The 24,756-nt window shown below is 42.2% G+C and overlaps 1 protein-coding gene across 1 annotated transcript in view; it reads right to left on the bottom strand.

The window, feature by feature from the left end:
- The window catches only part of PNPT1 (polyribonucleotide nucleotidyltransferase 1), a 45,394-nt gene extending 21,954 nt beyond the window's left edge, over positions 1 to 23,440 (bottom strand). The window contains exons 1-15 of the mRNA XM_075266580.1: positions 23,192 to 23,440; positions 21,177 to 21,237; positions 19,828 to 19,902; positions 19,428 to 19,533; positions 19,067 to 19,116; positions 18,726 to 18,789; positions 13,256 to 13,303; positions 11,831 to 11,944; positions 10,845 to 11,031; positions 9,074 to 9,125; positions 7,793 to 7,850; positions 6,250 to 6,346; positions 6,068 to 6,170; positions 4,521 to 4,591; positions 2,142 to 2,178 (exon numbers count right to left, since the gene is read on the bottom strand). Of these exons, the coding sequence (XP_075122681.1) occupies positions 2,142 to 2,178; positions 4,521 to 4,591; positions 6,068 to 6,170; positions 6,250 to 6,346; positions 7,793 to 7,850; positions 9,074 to 9,125; positions 10,845 to 11,031; positions 11,831 to 11,944; positions 13,256 to 13,303; positions 18,726 to 18,789; positions 19,067 to 19,116; positions 19,428 to 19,533; positions 19,828 to 19,902; positions 21,177 to 21,237; positions 23,192 to 23,361 (1,293 nt within the window). The 5' untranslated portion in view covers positions 23,362 to 23,440. The remainder of the gene's footprint in view (positions 1 to 2,141; positions 2,179 to 4,520; positions 4,592 to 6,067; positions 6,171 to 6,249; positions 6,347 to 7,792; positions 7,851 to 9,073; positions 9,126 to 10,844; positions 11,032 to 11,830; positions 11,945 to 13,255; positions 13,304 to 18,725; positions 18,790 to 19,066; positions 19,117 to 19,427; positions 19,534 to 19,827; positions 19,903 to 21,176; positions 21,238 to 23,191) is intronic.
- Between the last annotated feature and the right edge of the window lie 1,316 nt (positions 23,441 to 24,756).

Below are 24,756 nucleotides of genomic sequence, written 5' to 3'. Positions count from 1 at the left end.
CAGTAACTGATAGCCATTAGTCGGTGTCCAGGGTTTTGGTTTTTTTTTTAAACGGACACCTTCTGAGCGGACACCAACGGTAGTGTGAACCCTACCTAACAGAATCCACTGACATTACACATGAAGGAGACAAATTCTAAAATCCGCAGAATTTTCATTATTGCTGTGAACTCCACATGGAAAAGTTGTATATTAGCAAATATGAGTTATTTCCAAGTTTTAGTCTTGGAATTTTGCCTGGACTCGGAAAAAACCATGGCAAGTCTGCTATAGACACATAGGTAGAGCCTTTCATGGAGTCTACTGTATGTGTTTCAGAGATATGAAACTAGATGATTGGATAGAGATCCATTTTAGGCCAAGAAATGACAACAATCTGTGCACAGCTCTATGGATTATATTTTTTTCTACTTAAGGAATAAATGACCTTTCTTTAGATCACAGTTATCAAACACAAGCCCCTTAAACTGCATCACTCAGTTTGTTCGGTCTTCAGTCAGGTCTTCAGGCTTTCCTGATCTGTGCCCCAGGTAAAGCGCTATCAGTCCCGGTACTGTAGCGCTTTACAGTCAGAAGGGCGTTCCTGACAGTCAGTTAGGAACGTCCTTCTCCACAGCAGCGCCTATCGCACTGTACTGTGGAGCGGGGAGGAATGCCCCCTCCCTCTGCTCACACAGATCGTCCATAGAGGAGTATTATAAGGAGGGGAGGGGGCACTCCTCCCTACTCACACTCTACAGCGCGATAGGCGCTGCTGTGGAGAAGGACATTCCTGACTGACTGTCAGGAATGCCCTTTTAACTGTAAAGCACTACGGTACCAGGACTGCTAGCTCTTCACCCGTGACACAGATCGGGAAAGCCGATAATGCGCTGAATTCAGCGCACTGTCGGCTTTCCAGCAGTATATAGAACTGCCTGTGCCCCGATCTGATGAAAGGTCCTCTTTAAGTATGTAATTTGATGTGGGGTGCGGTATTACCTGAGGGGGGTCTTCAATATTGATATGTGGAGGGGAGGGGCGGGGGAGCTATTACCTATGGAGTGACCATTATCTGTAAGGGCACCATCACCTATGGGTGTACTACTTCCTCTGAGGGGGAGGGGTAATTAGGACACTATTGCCTATGGGGGGGGGGGGGACATCCAGACAATATTTAACAATATGATAGCACCAGCCTTATGGCTGCCTTCGACGAGCTATAAATATAACTACACATAACTGGCATAAGTACATTTATACAGTCGCAGAATTAAAGGGGGATTCCCATGTACATAATCATATCTATATTTGTAGATAATTAAAATTTAAACATTTTTGCAAATATAAGTAATTAAGAATTCTGCAGAGTTTTAAAGATTTTCTCTAGCTTTCTTAGTGGTGACAGTCTTTTATCTCGATTGGTTGCCAATGGATATGACCACTAATGCGGAAACTTTCTCTGGTCTGGGACTTGATTTTCTTATGTAGCCGGGTTATCAGGCAGGGACACTACATGTATCAGAAGATATCCCGGCCACAATAAGGAAATCATGGCTGATTTTCTAACCTTAGAAAGTTTCTGGTGGTCGTATCCACTGGCAACCGATCAAGATAACAGACTGTCACCACTAAGAAAGTTAGAGAAAATCTTTAAAACTTTGCAGAATTTTTATTTACTTATATTTGGAAAAATGTTTAACTTTTAATTATCTACAAATTTGAAAATAATTATGTACATGGGTATACCCCTTTAAGAAAGCCCTTTGAAGACAACTGTAAGGCTAATGTGGCCCTGCTTAAAAAATAACATTGGAAGATCAGCTACCTTGCACATTATGCAAACACAATTTTGAGGTTTTGTCTCATCTGGTGTAATGATAGGGATGTGATCTCTGGGGTTTACACCGAACATATCCCTGATTTTAATGGATATACAGTCGTGCATGGCAGCTGTCAGACTGTTCAATGTGATTGGAAGACGTAGCCGGAGCTCAGCTATCGTCTGTCATCAATCCAATGAAGTGTATGCATGATGGTCACTCCGTCTAGATGTGGAATACAGGGCCCCGTCCTTGTTAACAGTGGGAGCCACACTAGCATGACCCAACGATCTTGTGGACATCCCCTTAAAGTCATAAGGGACCTTGAAGTTTTCTTACCTCATAATGCAGCATAAAGTTCTTATCTTTCACACCACTATAAAAAATAAAAATGAAGTGTTTATATGGACAAATAGTAAATGATACATTGCATGTCTCAGCTACTACAATAGATATTGTACATCATCCAAGTGAAATATCAGCCAGAAATGAGCTGCCTCTTTAGAAGGCAATATTCCGGTAATGTGGCGTGTAAGCAGACTCCCACTCACTCCATTTCCAGCAATTACAAAACCCTCTCAGCATCAGTAGTAGCACGATTTAAATGTCAAACGTGACTACACGATGTGTCACCATGTACCGCTACGTCGTGCAATTTTTTCACTGCAATCATGTGTAAACAATTCTAGTGCAAAAGGGAAAAAACTCATCACACAGAAATGAAAATATCAAATGCTGAATTTCAGAGAAAAAACAACATTCACTTAGGTATTAACCCCATTGGGCAAAGGGAACGAGACAGACGCACAATCGATTGGACAGCAGTGGAGACAAGTGTGTATGTGTTATTTCTAATGTCTCATTTATTCTTTTCCTTTATGCTCCTACTTCTATATATGACACTGGGGCTATTCCATAGTAACAATGTGAATTAGGCTTTTGGGGACATGCTTTTCCATAGGGATAACACATAAAGGCACCAGAACTGTACGACACAGGAGGAAAAACTGTTCTGTCACAGTTACTACTGATGATTAGACAGGTTTCTGTCACAAATTCATAATGAAAGTGCTAAGACCCCCCTCATCTCACCGACTGTATACTTCTGGTGTCTTAGCTTATTTAGGAAAATAGCCAGGGAAGTATAATAAGATTGTCCCTCGCAAAAGGCGGAGATGGTACTGATTCTAGCTGCCCATGTGACACTGTGCTGAAGGATCATGGGATAGATAATAAGGTATAGTGCACGAGAAGCTAAAAAAAATTAAGAAAGTCTGATCCAAAGCAGAGAGGAGAATGAACTGCAGGGCAGTGAGTACAACATACGTAAAAGAAGACAATTGGGTGAAACTATGAGAAACTTTCCATTGACAGTTTCCTTTAGAAAACAGGTTCCCTTTAACCCCTTAACGCTAAATCACGTACCTGTACGTCAGGGAATGTGGTTAGTTCCCGCATTCCCACGTACCTGTACGTGATTGAGATTGACCGGGCTCAGAAGCAGAGCCCGTGCGATCTCCACGGGAGGCCGGCTGTATCTGACAGCCAGGCTTCCCCTGTAGCAGCAGGGACGGTGATTGCACCGACCCCCCCCTGTTTAACCCTTAAGGTGCCATGATCCATAGTGATCATGGCACCCTAGGGGTTTGGCCGGGCTATAAATCATGCTGCCGGCAGCATCAGGAGTCTGTGTTAGCTGTAATTTACAGCTACACGCTGCTCCTTAACCCCTTGGATGCCAGGACGAGTGGAAGCTAGTCTATGCATCTGCATAGCTAGCTTCCTCTATAGACTGCAATACACGTGTATTGCAAGTCTATAGTTAGTATAGAACCAGTGATCCTCTCTGATCGCAGGTTCTAGTGTGCTTACAGCACAAATGTAAAAAAGTTTAAAAAAATAAAAAATAAAATAAAGTGTGTAAAACAAACAAACAAAACAAACAGTTACATTTCTTGTAAATCTGGAAAATCGCTGTTACACTTGTAAGCCTTGTAACGTTCAAAATAAATTAAAATACAATCAAAAGATGATGCCGATATAAAGCAGAGATATGGGAGATAATATTTATTAATGTATTTGGGTGGTATGACTATCTGCCTGAAAAGCAGAGAATTTCACATTTTGAAAATTGCAATTTTTTCCAAATTTCCATCAAATTTCCTATTTTTTTTAATAAGTAAATACAAAAATATTGATTAGTGTTTACCACTAACATGAAGTATAATGTGTTACGAGAAAACATTCTCAAAATCACTTGTGTAAGTTAAAGCGTCTCAAAGTTATTGCCATTTAAAGTGACACATGTCAATCTTGAAAAAACAGGCCTGGTCCTTAACATTCTTTTGGGCTGTGTCCTTAAGGGGTTAAATAACTACATTAGAATTTGCTTTGTATATTGTTACATTTCTAAGGCATTAAAGGGGCTCTATCAGCAAAATCATGCTGATAGAGCCCCACATATGCATGAATAGCCTTTAAAAAGGCTCGGTGCACGGTGGACGGCGGACCCTGAATGCCCGCCCACCATGCACGATGTGTAAGTTTATCACATTCTGTTTTAGGGTTTTATTTTAAAACAGGGGGTAGTTTAATATAACATTTACGGTGCCTGAATAGCCTTTTTAAAGGCTATTCACGCATATGTGGGGCTCTATCAGCATGATTTTGCTGATAGAGCCCCTTTAAGCAGTTTCTAAAGGCAAAACTAGAACATACCTTAACGCTGTCGTAATGTGATCAGCTTTTAGACTCGACTCAAGAGAGTCAAAAGTAACTGTAGATAAAACCTAAGTAGAGAAAATACATGAAATTTATGGTTACAAATGTTATATTGTATTCAAAATTTTAATTAATCAATATATAAACCAAATTTAAAGGGGATTACAAAGAAATTAAAGGGGTTGTCCAGAATTTACAGGAAAAAAATAAATGCCCAAACACCCTATACTCGCCTCTTCAATCTCGACGGTCAAGCCTGCAGTGATTATATGGTGTACATGCTCACACAAGCCTCAGTGATAGTGTGCCTAAAATATCAGGACCACCGCTAGCTTCTGTAGTCACATACATGTGTGGCAGACCAGAACAACAGAAAGTACGCAGAGACTGGTGAGGACCACTGTAATGGCTGCCATGGGGTGGGAGGGGATAGAAGATGTTAATGTAGGGGTTTCTTTTTATTTTCTCCCATTCCCTGTTCAGACCTACAGTGATCAATAGAAAGAGGGACGCTCCATTAATTTCAGTGGAAGTTCTGGAGATAGCTAAATGAATGGAGTAGTGACCACTATCACTGCTCCAATCAGAACAGGAGATAAAAGTCCCTTATTCTACTGATGAGTGGGGGTCTACTTCATGGGAAAACCCCTTTAAGATTGGCTCAAAAACCACCGGGAACTTTTTTGTTTTAAAGGCCAATTGCTGCGCGTAAGCTTTACTTTACCAAGCAGAATGCCAAGTGTCACATGGAGGGGTGTTTAGTTCCGCTCCGGACCTGCTTGCTCCCTGGTACCAGAGAGGATCCCTCTGTAAATCAGTTCCAGCGTGTTTAAAGTAGTTGTGAATTCCTAACAACTTGACAAGGTGAGAGTTCTAAATTTATAACTTTGAATTCCACTTCACTGAGAATTACTACACTACGCAGCTCGGTGCTGTCTTTCGGATTTCTTTTTGAGCTTTATTGAAATAAGTTATATCCGTATATAATTTATACAGTGCCCACACTGGTAAAAACCCCATTGCTGTGAATGCCATGTCCATGTGCTAATGTCATCTGACCACAGTGCATGGTCCGACAAGTGACTGACAAACTTACTGTTACTCTAAGTAAAATCTGCAAGCTGCCTGTAAGCAGTGTGACAATGGAGGGGATTATTACACTAAACTGTAACTGACGCTAGGTTCACACTACCGTTCAGGTTACCGTCCATTGGGTCCGCATGTGGTCCCGAAAGACGGAAGCCCTGTCCGCTTAAAAAGTGGTTACATGCATAAACCTGTAGACCCCAAAGATTATAACCGGATCTGCCAGGTTTGTGCCAATTTTATATTAAAACCAAATGGGAGAAAAATCCTCCTTGTAAGACTTTCCTCTCCACCAATTTTATGGGGATTCTGCGGCGGAGTCTCCAACACTAGTGTTATACAAGCCTGAGTAACTGTAGATTAATAAGGGGTCATATTCAAATATAACAAGGGAAAACCTATAAATTCATAAGTATCTGTATTCCATCAGAGAGGTCATGGCACAGAATAATACTGACCTGGGTTTGTCCGCGCTGGAATAAGGCAGAACCGTGCAGAGGTTTAAAAAGATCAACATCGCAGCTGATATTCCTGAGAGATGTTAAGTCTCTGCCATCGCACCTACAGCAAAAGGATAAAAGATTTAGGAAAATTCTCACTGCCATCCAGGAGAATACAGAGGACTGAAGTGACACAATACCTTCTATATTCATTTAGTATGATGTTTCTGAAAACTTCTTTTGTTACAGTATTGAAGGACTCAATGATATCAAACGAGTCTGCATCTGGGAATTTTTCTAGAAGAGAGAAAGGTTGACAGGTTTATGTATACATACACTAACTATTTGTGTATAAGGCTGCGACCCCATGTTGCGGAAATGCAGATTTTTATGTTGCAGATTTTTCTGCGTTTTTTTGAGCCAAAGCAAGAAGTGGATTGAGCAAAAAGTAGAAGTGTAAGAACTTTCTATATATTTCTCATTCCTTGTGTAGCCATTCTTAGCTTTGGCTCAAAAAAAATCACAGCAAAATTTACAACAAAAAAAGCTGCGTTTCCGAACCCTTCAGTCCCATAAAGATTGAGTTGAGCGGCAATGATCATGCTCAACCGCAGCTCTTATCAAATCTTACTCGTCATGGTCTTGTAGCTGGGGGCTTGGGACCCCTTTCTGGCAATCAGTGGTTGAACCCTCACCAAATTCATAGTTATGACCTATTCAGTGGATGAAGAGATATTCTAGCTATAACAAGTTTTGGGCACAGGCAGTTGGGCACAGTCTGTCAGGAACGTCCTTCTCCACAGCAGAGCCTATAGTGCTGTACTGTGTGAGCGGGGAGGAACGCCCCCTCCCCTCCTGATAATACTCGTTCCTCCCCGCTCACACTGTAAAGCACTATAGGCGCTGCTGTGGAGAACGACGTTCCTGAAATGCCCTTCTGATTGTAAAGAGCTACGGTACCGGGAACAATAGCTCTTCACCCGGGGCACAGATCGGGTAAGCTGACAGTGTGCTGAATTCAGGGCACTGTCGGCTTTCCAGCAGTATATAGAACTGCCTGTGCCCCAAACCATGAAAGGTCCTCTTTTAAGCATTTAGTGGAAAAAATGGCAAGAAATGTAAACTTTTCCTCTTTTAATAGACCTATATGTCTGACATAGATTAGACTACTAATTTCTTTTGTTTAGAACACATTAATAGATATAATGCTGGATTTGTTTTGCTTTCTGTCAGAGGTATATATTTTGGAAGAATTTCTAAGGCAACATGCATGTACAGGTCAGAGACAAAGCTGTACAGATGGCACATAGATAAGATCCGTGTGCAATTTGTTCCCGCCCAGTGAGCCCAGGCTGCAAAATGGACAGAAATAGGACCTATCCTGAGTTTCGCCCCAGGATTACAGCCTTCTACACGGACTCATGATAATACCTGGGTGTGTGTATAGGACCATAAGACAATAGTGTGTCAGTGTTCTAGCCATGAAGAACACTAGACATAGCACAGACTTGTGTGCATGGAGCCTAAAATGTAGGATTGAAGTTCACATCAGAAAACTGTTGTAGCATTAGCTAGTATAGCCAGCCAACATCACCATCTCTTGTAGCCGTAAAGTCCAACAATGATAAACAGGTAAGGGAGTAAGATTTAATATTCAGTTTGCTGGACGCATAATGGAAACAGAATAAATTACAACTACAGACAGCAGTAATAATATTCGTCATGTGTAAAACTTTCCAATACCTCTCAGCACTTCCTCAGTTTCAAGCCTGACCTTGTTCACAGATTCATCTCTAGAGATCTAAAACACAGTAAAAATACATAAGTACAATATATTTGAGACAATATGACATATCTAACAATAAGGTGTTATGGAGAAGGCTGTGTTCGAGCGAGCGAGGGAGACCTCTGTGTGATCAGGTAAAGCACATTATCACTCCTTCTCCTGATCATTAAAGAGGATCTTTTAGGGTATGTTCACACTGAGTTTTTTTGCAGGCGGATTTTGACATGGAATCCGCCTGCAAAAATGTCTCCCATTGACTTCAATGGCAGCCGCTCGCTTTTTTTTTCTGCTAGCTAGTAGTGGAAAAAAAAAGCGGGATGACCTACCTTGCCGCGGATTCTGCGGCTCAAGACACGCTCCTATTAAGGCCCATTCATTCGGACCTAATCAGGAGTGGTAAGCCACAACGAAATGCCGATGCTGCATTGGCATCCCTTCACGACTAGCCGCGTGAAATGTTCACAGGGTGGGAAAGGTTTCCGTGACCTTTTCCTCTGTGTGACCATAATCTTACCACCTTACCTCATTGCATCTTTCATAATTGCCCATCCCTAACTAGAGGTATGCATCAAAGTAAAATCCAAGGACTGCATCAGCAGGATACAGAAATATCCGTACCAATACCAGCTCTCGACTGAAAACTATAAAATCTCTTAAAGGGGCTCTATCATTGGGAAAATTCATTTTTAGCTAAGCACATACTTGCATAGCCTTTAGAAAAGCTATTCCACACCTACCTTTTGTATGTAAATTGCCTCAGTAATGTTTGAATAAGTCAGTTTTTATTCATATGCTAATTAGCCTCCTCCGTGCACAGGAAGTTCTCAGCCAGCTTTCCTCTCCCTGTTGTGTGAGAGAGTCATCATCATCATCATCAGCCTGTGCTGTATACACAGCAAACAGTGCACAAAGAGACTTCCGGGGTGCATGTAGAAGGCTAATTAGCACATGAATAAAAACGGTCTCATTCAAAAACTACTGAGGCAATTTACATACAAAAGGTAGGTGTGGAATAGCCTTTCTAAAGTCTATGCAAGGATGTGATTAGTTAAAAATGACTTTTTCCAATGATAGAGCCCATTTAAGCACGTTATTATTATTATAATATAATACATTTTATTTATACAGCACCAAGATATTCCACAGCACGACTTAGAAATTAAGTTTACTTTTGAACAATTCCACAAATAACTAAGACTATGGACACGAAAAAAAAAGCAAAGTTTTTAAACACTTACTTTGTCATGAGTGAAATCTGAAAAAATTGCATATAGCCTCTCAGATGCCAGCCTGCAAAAAATGAGAGGGGTAATTGGGAATGAAATCTGTAACAGTAGTTTTGATATACCATGCTAACCATACGTGATGGCATCAAACACAAATCCTCAAAGACAACCTGTCACCAAACCAAGTTCCAAAAACTAATATACCTCATCTGATTGTTGCTGAACCCCTGAATAAGAAATATATATTATTATTATTATTATTTATTTATATAGCACCATTAATTCCATGGTGCTTTACATTTGGGGGTTACATACAGTACACAGAATATACAGGTAGATATAATACTAACAATGACTGACTGGCACAGTGGGGTAGAGGGCCCTGCCCGCGAGGCCCTGCCCTGCTTCTATGAGGGAAGGGGGTATATATATGTACAAAATCATCCCTGTGTTAAAAAAAAAACAACAACAAAAAAAAAACACACCAAATTTGTACAACATTCAGCACTTTGTACTTGCTGATAGATTCTCTTTAAATCAATACTACGTCAAGACAAAAATATTACATAAAATACTGTATAATAAGCACTAGCACCATCTAGTGGAGATTCTGCACCTGATAATAAGGGTCCATTCACACGTGTAAAAAATGTCATAGAAGTCAACAGGAGTTTTATTTTAACACGTGTATTCTTTACACGTGTATTTTGCCAAAATGAGCGCGATTACTCCGTGTAAATGGACCCTTAGACTGCATATAAGATGTCTGTAAGGTATGATTGACGCTAGGTTCACACCTGTGTTCGGGTCTCCGTTCTGTGGTTTCCGTCTTCTGCATGCAAGAAGACGGAAACCACAGACCAGGTCCGTCCGTGAGCGTTTTATGCTCTCCGCCACGAAAACGTTTTTTTTTAAAGGGGCTCTATCAGCAAAATCATGCTGATAGAGCCCCACATATGCGTGCATAGCCTTTAAAAAGGCTATTCAGGCACTGTAAAAGTTAAATTAAACTACCCCCCCCCCGTTTTAAAATAACTTAAAAAAGAATGTTCTCTACTTACGGAACGTGCACCCTGGGCGGGCATTCAGGGTGCGCAGTCTTCTTCTTCCCCGCCTCTTCTTCCTCTGACGTCTTCGGGTCCCGTCCTCCTTCGGCGCTTGCTCGCGGACACTGATAAAAAAAAAAATAGCCCGGGCGCATGCGCAGTAGCACGTGGCCTCTACTACGGCTACTGCGCATGCGCCCGGGCTATTTTTTTTTATCAGTGTCCGCGAGCAAGCGCCGGAGGAGGACGGGACCCGAAGACGTCAGAGGAAGAAGAGGCAGGGGAGAAGATGAAGACACACCCAGATGCCCGCCCAGGGTGCACGTTCCGTAAGTAGAGAACATTCTTTTTTAAGTTATTATTTTAAAACGGGGGGGTAGTTTAATTTAACTTTTACGGTGCCTGAATAGCCTTTTTAAAGGCTATGCACGCATATGTGGGGCTCTATCAGCATGATTTTGCTGATAGAGCCCCTTTAAAAACGGACACAGAGTACTGTCCGGCTCTGTGTCCGGATTTTAAAAAAACGGTTTCGCGGCGGAGAGCATAAAAAGCTCACCGCCACTCACGGCCAGACAGCTTTCAAACCCATTCAAATGAATGAGAAAGAGTCCTGCAGGTTTCCGTCTCCTGCCTCTGTTTTGTGCAGGAAATGGAAACCTGCAGAACGGAGACCGGGCGCAAATGTGAACGAGCCCTGAGCGATAGGCAAAGATAATACATAATGTGTTACTCACGCTTTTGTAGCCTCTATAATCTCATCAGGAGGAGTAAACATTTTCTGTATGGCACGTTTTGGCTTGCCGTGTTCCTTTGCTAGTTGCTGTATGCCGCCGATGATAAGACTTGTTTGCTTCACTCCCATTTTAACAGCATGACAGAAATCCTGTTGTAATACATTCTCTGCTGCAGCCTCAAGCATGACTACAAATAAAGAGGGAAAGATAAAGAAAAATCAATCAGCGAGCATAGTTCTTCTAAAACTAGGACCGCGCAGCTTCAGTGAAGGCGCAGCACTTTATTTTGGCTTTCCTGGCATTATAAAATGTTTTGAGTTTTTGATCCGCACACTTTGTATTTGATTTTAATTTCTGAATCAAAACAGTAATATGGGAACTTATTTGTTTGTGAGACATTTTGTAATTTCTATATGTGCCACTTTGGGGTCCATAAGCATTACTTTGTTTTGGGAGATAACCCAACATCCGCCATATATTTTTTAATGCTGTTCTGTAAATACATAGTGAGGGCGGGTCTTCTGTCCGAGAAACTTGACAGGAGACGGAAACCCGGCAGTCAGTGTCCGCCCATGGGCGTCTTCTGGTTTCCGCCGCGAAACCATATTTTTTTTTAACCGGAAACAAAGTCCTGCACGTTCAACTTTGTGTACGGTTAAGAAAAAACGGTTTCGCCGTGAAGAGGCACAAGACACTCACGGGCGAACACTTTGCAAACTCATTCAAGTGAACGGGTTTGAAAACTGACCACCGGGTTTCCGTCCCCTGTCCAGTTTCTCGGGCAGAAGACGGAAAACCGCCAGATTGCCTAAAGCAGAGACTGGGTGCTGGTGTGAACCTGCCCTTAGTAACGCATACGACAGCTTCACTGGGTGGCAATGTGCAAAATGTATAAAGGCAGTGTAAACGATCTATAGCATCTACCTCATGGCTATAAAGAAAACACAGGGAGAGAAAAGAAAACAAGGCGGCGGCAGTTCACTTACCTACTTGGTTTTGGGCAGACCCAGTGACTACCAAATTTAATGAACTGGTTGACATTTCCTTTCTGTTAGGGTTAACAATAAACTCTCCATTGATGAGGCCGATTCGGACAGCTCCTACAAGTATTAAATAAAAAATATTGGCTTAGGAGAAAATAAAAATAAACTACATCTAATAAACAGGGGGGCATTTATCAAGTCTCTTTCATCTATTTTATTCCAATTCTGCCCCACCCCCCATTTTTTTTATTTAACTTTTATACAATGTGTGCAAGATTCATCATGTGTATGCACCTACATTGAAGGCTTTTACATGAGGATCATCACTTTGCTATTTTATTGTAAAACGTAGGCATGCGTTTTTTCCCTATTGCTTTCAATGTGATATGCGCGTATCACATTGAAAGCAATAGGGGAAAAAAATAGCCCATTCATTTCAATGGGGAGCGTTCGTATGCCGAATCCCATTGAAATGAATGGGATCTGCTATGTATGCGCTGATTCTGAACGTGTTTTAAGGTTCAGAATCAGTCAGCGTATACTCCGTGTGAATGCACCCTTAAACTGGAATCACAAGTTCCATTAAGTGAATTTGGCGTACAATTTATTATGCAATTGCACCTATTTAGTAAAATTAGGCGCACAGAATACGACAGAAACTGTACAAATAATAAGTAATTCACAGAATCAATATCACATTTTCTATCAAACAAGAACGAACAATAGGAAGAAGTCTAGTTTTTCTGCAATGTTTTATAAAAATGATGGCATCTACAAAGTCACCCCGTATACTAAATGAGCTACCTACTCTATCCATTAGAGACGAGCGAACACTATTCGGAACAGCCGTTTTGAATAGCACACTCCCATAGAAATGAATGGATGTAGCCGGCACGCGGGGGGTTATGCAGCCGGTAAAGTCTGCGTGCCAGCCGCTTCCATTCATTTCTATGGGAGCATGCGATTCGAAACGGCTGTTCCGAATAGTGTTCGCTCATCTCTACTATCCATGACTTCCTCTACAAAGCAGCCCAAAATGAAAGGCCGCTAGAAAGACATGCACAGATGTTTATAGCAAAATTCAGAATTGACTCCAAGCAAAATTTAAATGAAGCACTGGTCACTCAAGTTAACCAGTTCTTTATTTACATGGAACATACAGAGGAACTTTTGGTCCCCATTCTCCTAATATTATAAAATCGCTTAAATTCTAATTATGTGAAGGGAAGCAGAAATAGTTGTTTAAGGCTGGGACTTCTGGTAGTCTGTCTATATGGTAGGTGTGCCACTAATGCCAGCCAACAAACAGTAAGAATCCACTAGCTGCTATTGACCACGATTCACATCATGTCCAGTTCTTGCCCCTACCGGTATTAGTATAAATAAACCTTAAACACATTGTTCAACTAACTTACAATCTTAACTTACCTACTGGTCCATTCCACGGTATATCTGATAATGCCAGAGCAGCAGAGGCTAAAAACACACACAGATAAGTTACGGTAACGTCATAGATACAAAATGCACTTGAAGGAGTTTCCCATGAACTTAATAGTTAAATTTGTAAACAGTAAAAAGTTAAACATTTTTTTTTTTTTTTTGTAGATTATGAGCCCCATATAGGGATCACAATGTACATGTTTTTCTCCTATCAGTATGTCTTTGTAGAATGGGAGGAAATCCACACAAACACGGGGAGAACATACAGACTCCTTGCAGATGCCCCTGGCAGATTCAAACCCAGGACTCCAGCGCTGCAAGGCTGCAGTGCTAACCACTGAGCCACCGTGTTGCCCAAACATTTTTTAAAATGATAAATAATTAAGATCTTTGCAAAGTTTTAAAGATTTTCTATAACCAGCTTAGCGGTGACAGTCTTTTGTCTTCAGTAGTTTTCCATGGATGCAACCGTGAATGCAGGAACTTTCTATGTGCTGACACTTGTCAGGAACCCAGCCATGATTTTCTTATTGTGCACAGGTTATCAAGCAGGGACAGTACATGTATAAGAAAATAACCTGACCACAATAACAGAGTTTGGGACAAGTGCCACACCATTGAAAATTCCTTAATTCATGGTGGTATCCATTGGCAACTGATCAAGACACCACACTGTCACCGAATACTACTCCGTTCTGCAGGTTTCCGTTTCCTGCACAAAACAGGGACAGGAGACGGAAACCTGCCGGCATGTTTCAAGCCCATTCATTTGAATGGGCTTGAAAAGTCTCTGGCCGTGTGCGCCAGTGAGCGTTTTATGCGCTCCACGGCGAAACCGTTTTTTTTTTAAACTGGACACAGAGTCGGACAAGCAGTACTCTGAGTCTGGTTTAAAAAAAAAAAATGGTTTTGCCGCGGAGTGCACGACAGGTTTCCTGAAACCTGAAAACAGAGATTGAACGCTGGTGTGAACCCAGCATTATTATCCGGAAAATAATGGAAGTGTTCAGCTACTGTGCAGCTCAGACCCTGGTCAGTGGACCTTTACTTAGGGTGCATTCACACGGAGGAAGATGGTGCTGAATTTGGTGTGTAATCCGCGTCAGATTCAGTGCTGAAAAAACAGCCTCCCATTGACTTCAATGGTTCCTTAGCAGAAAAAGGAACCAATTGAAGTCAATGGGAGGCTTTTTTTTCAGCACGGACGTGGATTCCACACCAAATTCAGCGCCATTTTCTTCCGTGTGAATGCACCCTTAACCCCTTCCCGCCGATGGCACTTTTTGACTTCCTGACCAAGCTCGATTTTTCAAAACTGACGTGTCACTTTATGTGGCAATAACTTTGGAACGCTTTAACTTTACCAAAGTGATTTTAAGATTGTTTTTTCGTAACACATTGTACTTCATGTTAGTGGTAAATTTTGGTTGATATGTTTTGTGTTTAATTATGAAAAAATTGGAAATTTGGTGGAAATTTTGAAAAATATGCATTTTATAAAGTTTGAAATGATGTACATTACATACAGATAGACCGCCAAAATTATATCCTAAATCTCATGTCCCAGATCTCTGCTTTATGTCGGCATCAAACTTTAGGCGCCCTTTTAATTTTTACGGACATTATAAGATTTACAAGTGAAACAACAATATTCAAAATTTTCAAGAAATTTCCTAAACCCATTTTTTAAAGGGCCTAATCCAGTTATGAAGGCGTTTTGAAAGACCCTTGTAATAAACTCCCCCATAAATCACCCCATTTTCAAAACTGCACCCCTTAAATAAGCCAAAACAACATATACCTAGTATTTTAACCCTATAAGTGCTTAACAGGAATTAATACAAAATGGAGGTGAAATTTTCAAATTTGAATTTATTTTACTAATATTTTCGTTTAGCCCTAGAATTTGCACATTCACAAGGGGTTAAAGGAGAAAATGCATCCCACAATTTGTTATGCAAGTTCTCCTGACTACCATAGTACCCCACTTGTGGGTGTAAACTAATATATGGACGCACAGCGAGACGCAGAAGGGAAGGCGTGCCAAGGAGCTTTTAGAGGGCAGATCTGGCTGTGATCAGTTTCAGGAGCCATGTCGCATTTACAAAGCCCTTGAGGTGTCAAAACAGTAGAAACCTCTAGAAAGTGACCCCGTTTTGAAAACTGCACCCCTCAAAGAATTTATCAAGTGATGTAGTGAGCATTAGTAACCCTGAAGTGAATGTGTAAGCTGTGCGGAGTAAATTGGGTACACCAAATCCCTTTCTATTTTCCCACCAGCTCCTATAACACGGATGGGGAAGAGGGGCATTCTGGGGGATCAGTGCTGGTGTATTATCCCTCATAAGCTCTAAATATGGGGGGGGTCCCCTGAAAACGCTTGCACCGCTTACACATTTCCTTCTAGTCGCAGCCACTTACGTCCTAATGATTTGGCGACTTTTAGGGTTTTTGTCTTCACATTGTACAAGCTAGATTTTTATTTTTATTTTCTGGCAATGTGGCCATATGAGGGCTTGGTGTTTGCCTTGGTGCTTCTCAATGCCACCATTTTGGGCCCTGTAACTTATTGACTACATTTTATTAACTCTTTCTGGGTGGGATGTAAAAGGAAACATCAATTCTGGCATTGCTTTTTAGCATTTATTTTTTTTCCCGTGCAGCGTACAGCATAGGTAACATGTTACCTTTATTCTGCGGGTCAGTACGGTTACGGCGATATCTCATTTATATTATTTTTTAATGCGTTGCTATTTGTGCAGAATAAAATTCAATTCAGGGAAAAAAATCATTATTTTTGCATCGCCATCTTCTGAAAGGCATAACATTTTTATTTTTCGCTAGACAGAGCTGGTTGAGGGCTTATTTTTTGCGGGAACACCTCTTCTTTTTATTGGTACCATTTTGGTTTTCATCTGACCATTTGATTACTTTTTATTGAACATTTTGTAAGGGAAAGGTGGTGAATAATCATTATTTTTTGCGGTTTTCTACGTTTTTTTTTTTTTTTTTACGCCGTTCGGGTTAAATAATGTTTTAATTTTATTGTTCAGGTTATTACGGACGCAGCGATACCAAATATGTAATGTTTTTTTCTATTTTTCTTTATTTTACATAATAAAACATTTTATATGGGGAAAATGGGATTTTGGGGGCTTTATTTATTTCTATTTTATTTTAAACTTAAACTTTTTTATTTTTACTTTTTTTTTCACTTTTTTTTTCTGTCCCCATGGGGGATTGAAGCAGTGATCGGCTGATCACTGCTTCAATAGAGATACGCTGCAATACACGTGTTACACGTGTATTGCAGTGTATAGGAAGCTGTCAGCCTGTGTAGACGCACAGGCTGACAGCTTCATTTACGGCAGGATCAGCCAGGTGCGAGGACGGGGTAAGTGATGGGGCAGACCCGGGGTCACTGATCAGACCCCGGGCTGCCCCCTACGAACACCGGCACCCCCCGAAACCGGTGCGGGGGGTGCCGATCGGCACCATTTTAAACCGAAACCCCAGAGGTGCCGGCGGTCATGTTGACCGCCGGCATATCAGGGGTTTAACACCCGCGATCGGACCCGGCTCCGACCGCGCGTGTCACGGGGCATTGTCAGCCGTGTATTACGGCTGACACCCGCAGTGCATGGTGCGCACACAGTTTCTGTGTGTGCACCATGCATCCGCAGTAATAGTACGGCGGTTTGCGGGAAGCCCTTCCCGGCAGCGCCGTACTATTACGGTGAATGTCGGGAAGGGGTTAAAGTAGTTGAGTATCCCTGTTCTAGATCAACATTATCTTACATGTGTGTATTGGACTAATCAGAGTAACAGAGGTATCTTCACCTTACTTACAATCTCCAATTCACTAACAAAATCACGGTACCAGCAGGTTCTACCATTAGAATGTCTTATTTATACATACTCATGCAATATACAAGGTGTCTACACATAACCATGTCTCATATTTGTCAAGTTTGACAAAGGAACAGTCCCTCAGAACGCAGCAGGCATGTCCACACATCCGCTCTCTTCTGCTGTAAGGCAGTATTCTCTGCAACACATGGATGGGATTTCCATGCTAACACAATATGTGGTGTATATGACCTAAGGCTATATGGAGATGCACTATATATTGCATGAATATTTGTGAAGCAGAGGTAACAGCAGAACCCGCGGCAGTGCTGTGTTTTTGGACTGTACAATCTACAGATTTCCTGGAATTTACTAATAGTAAGAACACTAGTTGAGGCCATTTAAAGGGATCCTATCTTTAGAATCCCTTTTTTTTCTAACATGTAGGGATAGCCTTAAGAAAGGATATTCTTCTCCTACCTTTAGATCAGTGGTCCCAACCTTTTTTCCACCAGGGACCAGTTTCAGCAAGACAATTTTTCTATGTCCTGGTGGGGACAGGGAAGGGGTGTGGTTGGGGGCATGGTTGGATGCAGGGGGGTTTAAAATAAAACAAAAAAAAAACGGTTTCGCCGTGGAGACCACAAAACACTCACGGGTGGACACTTTGCAAGCTCATTCAAATGGGATTAAAAAGTGACTGCCGGTTTCCATCTCCTGTCCAGTTTCTCAGGCAGAAGACGGAAACCTGAAAGCGGAGACCGGGCGCAGGTGTGAACCAGCCCTCATGCCACTGGGTCCATACTTTTATTCTCAGTTGTGAATAAAAAGTATGGTTATGTACATTACAGCTTAGTAACTCCATGTGTCTCATAGTAATAGCTGTTAACCCTATCATGTCCCTCACATTAACCCCTGTGTGCTTTACATAAGGGTTACTGATATGTGAGACATATGGAGGTAATAATTATCTTCATCATTGAGGTCCTTTATTAGTACCTCCATATGTCTCACATATTAGTAACCATTATGTGAAGCACACAGGGGTTAATGTGAGGGACATGATGGAGTTAATTGCTATTAATGTGAAGCATATGGAGTTACTAAAACTAGTTTAATAACCCCAAATTCCTGACATTAATAGAAGTAGCGCGGGGCCATTTTTTTGTGGCTGCTTACTACAAGAGCTCGCGTAAGCGGCCACAAAAAAATGGTCGCACGCAGGTGAAGTCGGCTCTGCCCGCTGGCAGAGCCGATTGCGCATGCGTAGAAGATTGAAAGCCAGGCCGGAAGATGATGAAGATGATGCGTAGAGGTCGGTTCCTGAAGAAGATGGAGGTGACGTTGCAGAGTTCTCTCGCAGCACTGGGAACGTCCCCAGTGCTGTTTAAGCGCTGAGGCCCGACCTCAGTGCTGCGAGAGAACTCATTTGCATGAAGACGGAAAACGGAATATCTACTGAATGGCGGCGCAGAGAAGACATCTAAAGGTAGAAGAAGAGCCTTTCTTAAGGCTATTCCTACGTGTTAGTTAGAAAAAAAAAGGGATTCTAATGATAGGATCCCTTTAATAACTAGAGAAACAAGTACAGAAACTGTATAGCAAGTACCTCCATTTATTGCCAAGACATCAGGCTCATTGACGCCATCCACTGCTAATAAGTTACACAGGATCTATAGTTGGGAGAATAAACAGTGCAATAGTATTGGTTAATAAACACAACTATGAATAGAACATACTGGAAAGTTTTATAAAAGGTGGTTATGTAATAGCAGCATCACTCTTGTCCAAAGGCTGATATTACAGCACATACCCAACAAGTGAATGGAGTAGAACTGTAACATACAGATGGACAGTAATGGTGCGGTTTCTTGGAAAAGAAAACAAAAACCAAGAGAAGCTGCTTTTTTTTTTTTTTCCTAACACCTTTAAAGACACTGAAACACTTACCTGTGTGTCATAGAAATAACCGTCAGGAAACAGAGGCCGAATTGAACGATCTAGGAACACAAAATATTTCTGATCAGTGTTTATGTGCCAATAGCACAGTAAATCTAGTTGTACAATGGAGATAACGTAGCACACTGTGTATGCCGCTTTTGTTGAATAAAAAAGGCAAAATTTTTGGTGTATTGCTAGGTTTGCACCAAAAATTGTGACCACGTTCATTTTACCACTGCTCACACAACATAAGAACTGACATACTTCATGCCTTAATAAGTCCATTCTGTTTGATGGTCCCCCTCTATGGATAGGATCACAATAGCGCTACTGTAAGTTTCTCATAATATATTCTAAAATCTTTAAGCACCTATAACTCTGCTTGTAAGAATTTCATGTGGAGTGGAGCCAAGTTCTCTTCTTAGATGATTTGTAGGGATCCTTCCTGCGGCAGCAGCTTTCTGTCTGTAGTCAACCTATAAGAGAAAGTTACAAATACTCTCACTTACTGCATTTTATGATAGATATATGTCTATGAGTGTGCGTATAAATACAACAAAAATAACAAACCACTGTATGAAAAATGTGAAACTAATATAACTACACAATGAGACTTTTTCCTCCATCTCAGACATTTATGGCAAACCCACAAGATATGCTGTAAAAATGGAAGAGCAGACATAAATGGACGTGAGATTAGGGAACATGAAATTAACAATTGGGACCCACCAAGCGTTAGCCAGAGTTGCTCAGAAGTGAGATACACTTACCACCAATGGCATGAACTGAGATGGGGAAGGCTTTGTCTTGCTCACAGCTGTTACCATTACAGATGTATCACCTAGCTTGATGGAAGAAAAAAAAAAAAAGTTAAAATAACAGCATTTCTGCAATAGGTTACATCATATTAATGTATCCACAAAGTGATAGTAATTGGGCATTATTGGGAGAGATAAGTTGTGCACATGAGGAGTGAAATGTAAAGTTAAGATCTTACTGCAGGGATGTGTAAATGTAAGCCAGGCTGGGTTCACACTACCGTTGGATATCTGTTACAATAGTGTCCATTAGAAAAAAAACGGACACCTATTGTACAGTATACACCTATATACAAACACCCTTCCATTATTGTCTGTTACCAATAGATTTCAATAAACACTTGCCGCCTGTCATGAAACTGTTTGCTTTTTCCACGGACACAACAGTTCTGAATGTAGGATTTTTTAACCGTGAAAAATAGCGGACAAGTGACGGATTTGGTGTTAAGCGGACACTAACAGACACAAGATAAAATCCCATTGAAATTTATGGAAATTTTAATGGATTTGGGATGGTTTGCTAGTGTCTCTAATGAACAATAGCAACGGAGACTACTGACTGTCACCAACAGCAGGATGAACGACCCCTGGAGAGGAATAACTTTGCTTCAGGAATAGCAACCCCCCCCCCCCCAGAAGTGTCTGAATACTATATAATTTATTATATGATTTACAATTTAAAATGTACCTCTCAGTAAAATAATTAAAGCCTCAAGCACAAGACGAACTGTGCAGGTCGAAGGGGGTCCAATTTTTTTTTTTACTCAGATTCAAGTGAGTTCTGTCCCCATTAATTTCAATGGGAGGGTTCCGCTCCGGTTTCACAAATCAGGATAGGTCCTGCTCTATTATTAAAAGAACAGACCCCCCCCCCCCTTCCTTAGCCTCTGGCTGAACACTTGTCCATGTGCACGATGCCTAACTTCTGAGAGATCATAGGATGCGTATCTGTGCACAAACAATAGGACAAAGTGGTATCAGGGACTATATGGTAAGGTCCACAGGAACCAACGAGGCATTTAAGTGCAGCAGCTGCTTCTTTTTCGTAAATGATAGGAAGTACTGCACAAAGATAGTCAACAATGATATTTCCTACATGTTCCCTGCAGTCCATGGACTCTAGACTAGACCAAGCTTCTGCGATATCAGAAAGCTCAGTTAGTGAAGAAAATGATTCCAATACCAATATAATGTTAGGGAATTACCGTATCTATAATTCCATATTATATGTTTAAGGACGGTTCTAGACAAAGTTTTAGACCACATTCTCTATATAGTATGCAGATTCTGACAGTCATTACCTTTACTACAGCACATCCATCAGCAAATCGGGCCAACTTCCCTGAAGTGATTTCCAACTTCCTGAAGACAAGATATATAACTAAGTGTAAAATATTTTTCTGCAATTCATAAAAGCTATGAGCCTTAATAATAATATCTGACAGGGGGAAAAAAGGCGCGCGGATTGTACATGAGCCTCACAATATATCAGGGATCTTTATTATGTTGTTAAATGGGTTCTCTGGGGACTTACTGTCCACCCAGGTATTGAACGTTGGGTTTCCTGGGCTGGTTTCCGAAACCAGGTCACGTGATTGGAACCAGCTCTCAGCACCCTACTCCTCCTGCTATTATCTGTACTATGGGGGATGGCAGACACCATCATTGTCATAATAAAACCAGGCACCACCACTGAACATGGAGAGGAGGGAGAAAGACAACAGAGTTGGGTGCTGGTTTTGATCATGTGACATGATGTTAGAACCAGATCGGAAGATCAAGGTTCAACACACTAAGAACTCAGGCTGGTAATAACAAAACAGTCCCTGGAAATTTAAAGGATTCTGATGGGTGGTCCCAGTCACCGACTGACAACTATATCTGCATACTCAAAGAAAGCTGCCACGTAGGACCGCCCACTTGTTTCCTAATAAGTCAATCGGTAAGATGCAACTTAAATCTTAGATATATCAGTCTGACCCTACTGCTCTATAACATGCTCCTGCAGAATGGACTGCACCTTCATGGCAACAAGTTTCCAATAAAGGGGTATTCTAGCAATATGATAATGATGACCTCTCCTCAGGCAAAGACATCAATATGAGATTAGAGGGAGACTGACACATGGCACCCCTATGAACTGTTGGAAGAGGTCACTGCGTTCAGACAAGCACTGCGGCCTCTTCAGTGCTTATTCTATGAGCATTGGGGAATCCGGCAGTCTGACCCCCAGACTTTGCTATCTTGGGACGGGATAGTTGCCTCTAATGTTGCATCCCTTTAAAGACTTGATTCTGAGTACTGACCTCAAGGAAAAAAGATTGTTCACATTCAGAATTTGATATGGACGTAATAAGTGCCCTGTGATTGGATACCAAGAATGTGTTACTGGTAACAGAATGAGCAATAACCTGGGTTCCAACAAGATTAAAAATATATAAATAAAAATCACCATCCTGTCCAAACAGATCTATGTGTACTGCAAACCAATGTGCTGCCAAGCTAATGACAGTAAAATGGACATAATGGAGACAGGTTATTATTATGCCTTTTTTTCTTTTATACCTCCTACATGTTGCTCTAAATACTGGACAAGTTGCACAGTAGCCCAAGTCTACAAGCTAAACAGTGTAATCCCAGAAGTAGCGGTGAACATGGGGATAACAAGCAGTTAACTAATGTCCCATTAGCTCAGATACAGTCCCTAGTCACATCGTACATGACTGCCTGACTACTGATCCCGGCGGTCACTGACTACTGATCCCCGCGGTCAGGTCACTGACTACTGATCCCGGCGGTCACTGACTACTGATCCTGGCGGTCAGGTCACTGACTACTGATCCTGGCGGTCAGGTCACTGACTACTGATCCTGGCGGTCAGGTCACTGACTACTGATCCTGGCGGTCAGGTCACTGACTACTGATCCTGGCGGTCAGGTCACTGACTACTGATCCTGGCGGTCAGGTCACTGACTACTGATCCTGGCGGTCAGGTCACTGACTACTGATCCTGGCGGTCAGGTCACTGACTACTGATCCCGGCGGTCACTGACTACTGATCCCGGCGGTCAGGTTACTGACTACTGATCCCGGCGGTCACTGACTACTGATCCCGGCGGTCAGGTTACTGACTACTGATCCCGGCGGTCACTGACTACTGATCACGGTTGTCACGAACTACTGATCCCTGTGGTCACTGACCATTGAGCCCTTCTGTCACTGACCATTTATCCCTGCTGTCAATGACTACTGATCCTGACTACATGCAATGACTACATGCAGTGGGTCTCACGTGTGCCCCATGCCCATCAGTTACCTGCCACCCAGATCCACACACACAGAGTGGCTAGCTGCCCTCACTCCTCCACACGCATGTGACCGAGACCAGGGTAAAGTACAGCGCCCCTTCCGGCACCCGGCAGAGCCCCATGCCCTGCACAGCGCCCCGCTCATCACTTCGAACCGGCATCTCAAGGAGGCGGCCATGACAGTTCCCAGACAACCTCCAAACAACACGTGTGCTGAGTGGCTGAGTCCTGTCTACGTCACTTTGTCTGCTGGAAGAAAAATCCAGTTTCGATTCTCGAAGTCTTGGGAGGAGCCTGTAGAGGTCACTCGGCGCGATCGGTGACGTCATCCTGTGCTGTGTGTGCAGTGTAATCCCGCTAGAGGGCGCAAGGAGACGAGCTTAGTAGTGGTTATCGGAGGAGGCTTTCATTACGGTGTATATAGGGAAGACACATTGGAAAGATAAAATAGGCGCAAGTGAAAAAAGACAAAACTATTTGTGCAATTGATAGATAACTCTGTGGTGTATATAGCCAGCAGCCTTCCGCTAGGCGCACACCTGCATTGGGGTTTCTGTTCTTTTTAGGTCAGCTTGCAGACCTGAAACCCAAAAACCCAATCCACTTAATAAGCCGTTACCCGCTGACCCCATAGACTATAATGTGATCCGCCAGGTTGCAGGACTTTTCTTGGCTTGCCAGATTAGAGATGGTAACTCCATCAGGTAAGAGGCCCTATTTACTTACCAATCCTGACTCCTGCTCACTGCCATTTCCCCTTCTGTGGGGGCGGCCGTGATTAGGAGCCGGGATCGGTTAGTGAGGCCACACGGGTCTGTGAACTCCACAAACACTATCATTATACTGGAAGGTCTTCTCAGACCCCCAAGTATAATGATCGGAGGCCCAGGGGAGGTGAAGTTAACATAAAAAACACTGTTACTTACCTCTCCTGGCTTCAGTCCTACTTGTGTGACGTCTCAGACTTGGGCTTGTGTTCTTATGCGTTGCGAAGCAAACCCCGGCTCACGTGACGTCCCGTACATCATTGAAGATGGCCGACATCAACGGGGAGTGCGCTGGAGCCAGGGAGAGGTAAGTAACAGTGTTTTTATGTTTGTATCCTCTGCTGGGTCTCCGATTATTATACTCTGGGGTCTGAAAAGAAGTATAATACTGTAACTGTTCATGGCTGCCCACAATGGAACATAATACTGTGTGCAGGGGCCACTATGGGGCATAATACTGTGTGCAGGGGCCACTATGGGGCATAATAGTGCGTGCAAGAATGTGGGGGGGAGGTTGGTCGGGGGCCCATGTCAAAAGTTTGCTACGGGGCCCTGTCATTCTTAGTTACACCACTGTCTGTGACATGCCTTGTCAGATTGGAGACGGGCTTAGCTCGAGCAGCAGCCATGCGTTTTGCTGCAGGAGTCTTGCGTCCAACTGCAGTTTTCCTTTTTGAAGGAATGAATAGTTTAAATTTGTTTCAATTTATAAGAGTGCTGACATCCAGTATGGCAGTCCAGGATAGGTACAGTCTATTTATGGCTGTGTTGTTATGGAAACGCGATAAAGGAAATGCGAACTTATA

Source organism: Leptodactylus fuscus, chromosome 3 (assembly GCF_031893055.1).
Source record: "Leptodactylus fuscus isolate aLepFus1 chromosome 3, aLepFus1.hap2, whole genome shotgun sequence".
NCBI classification, from domain to species: domain Eukaryota; kingdom Metazoa; phylum Chordata; class Amphibia; order Anura; family Leptodactylidae; genus Leptodactylus; species Leptodactylus fuscus.
This window is presented reverse-complemented; position numbering and strand designations above follow the sequence as displayed.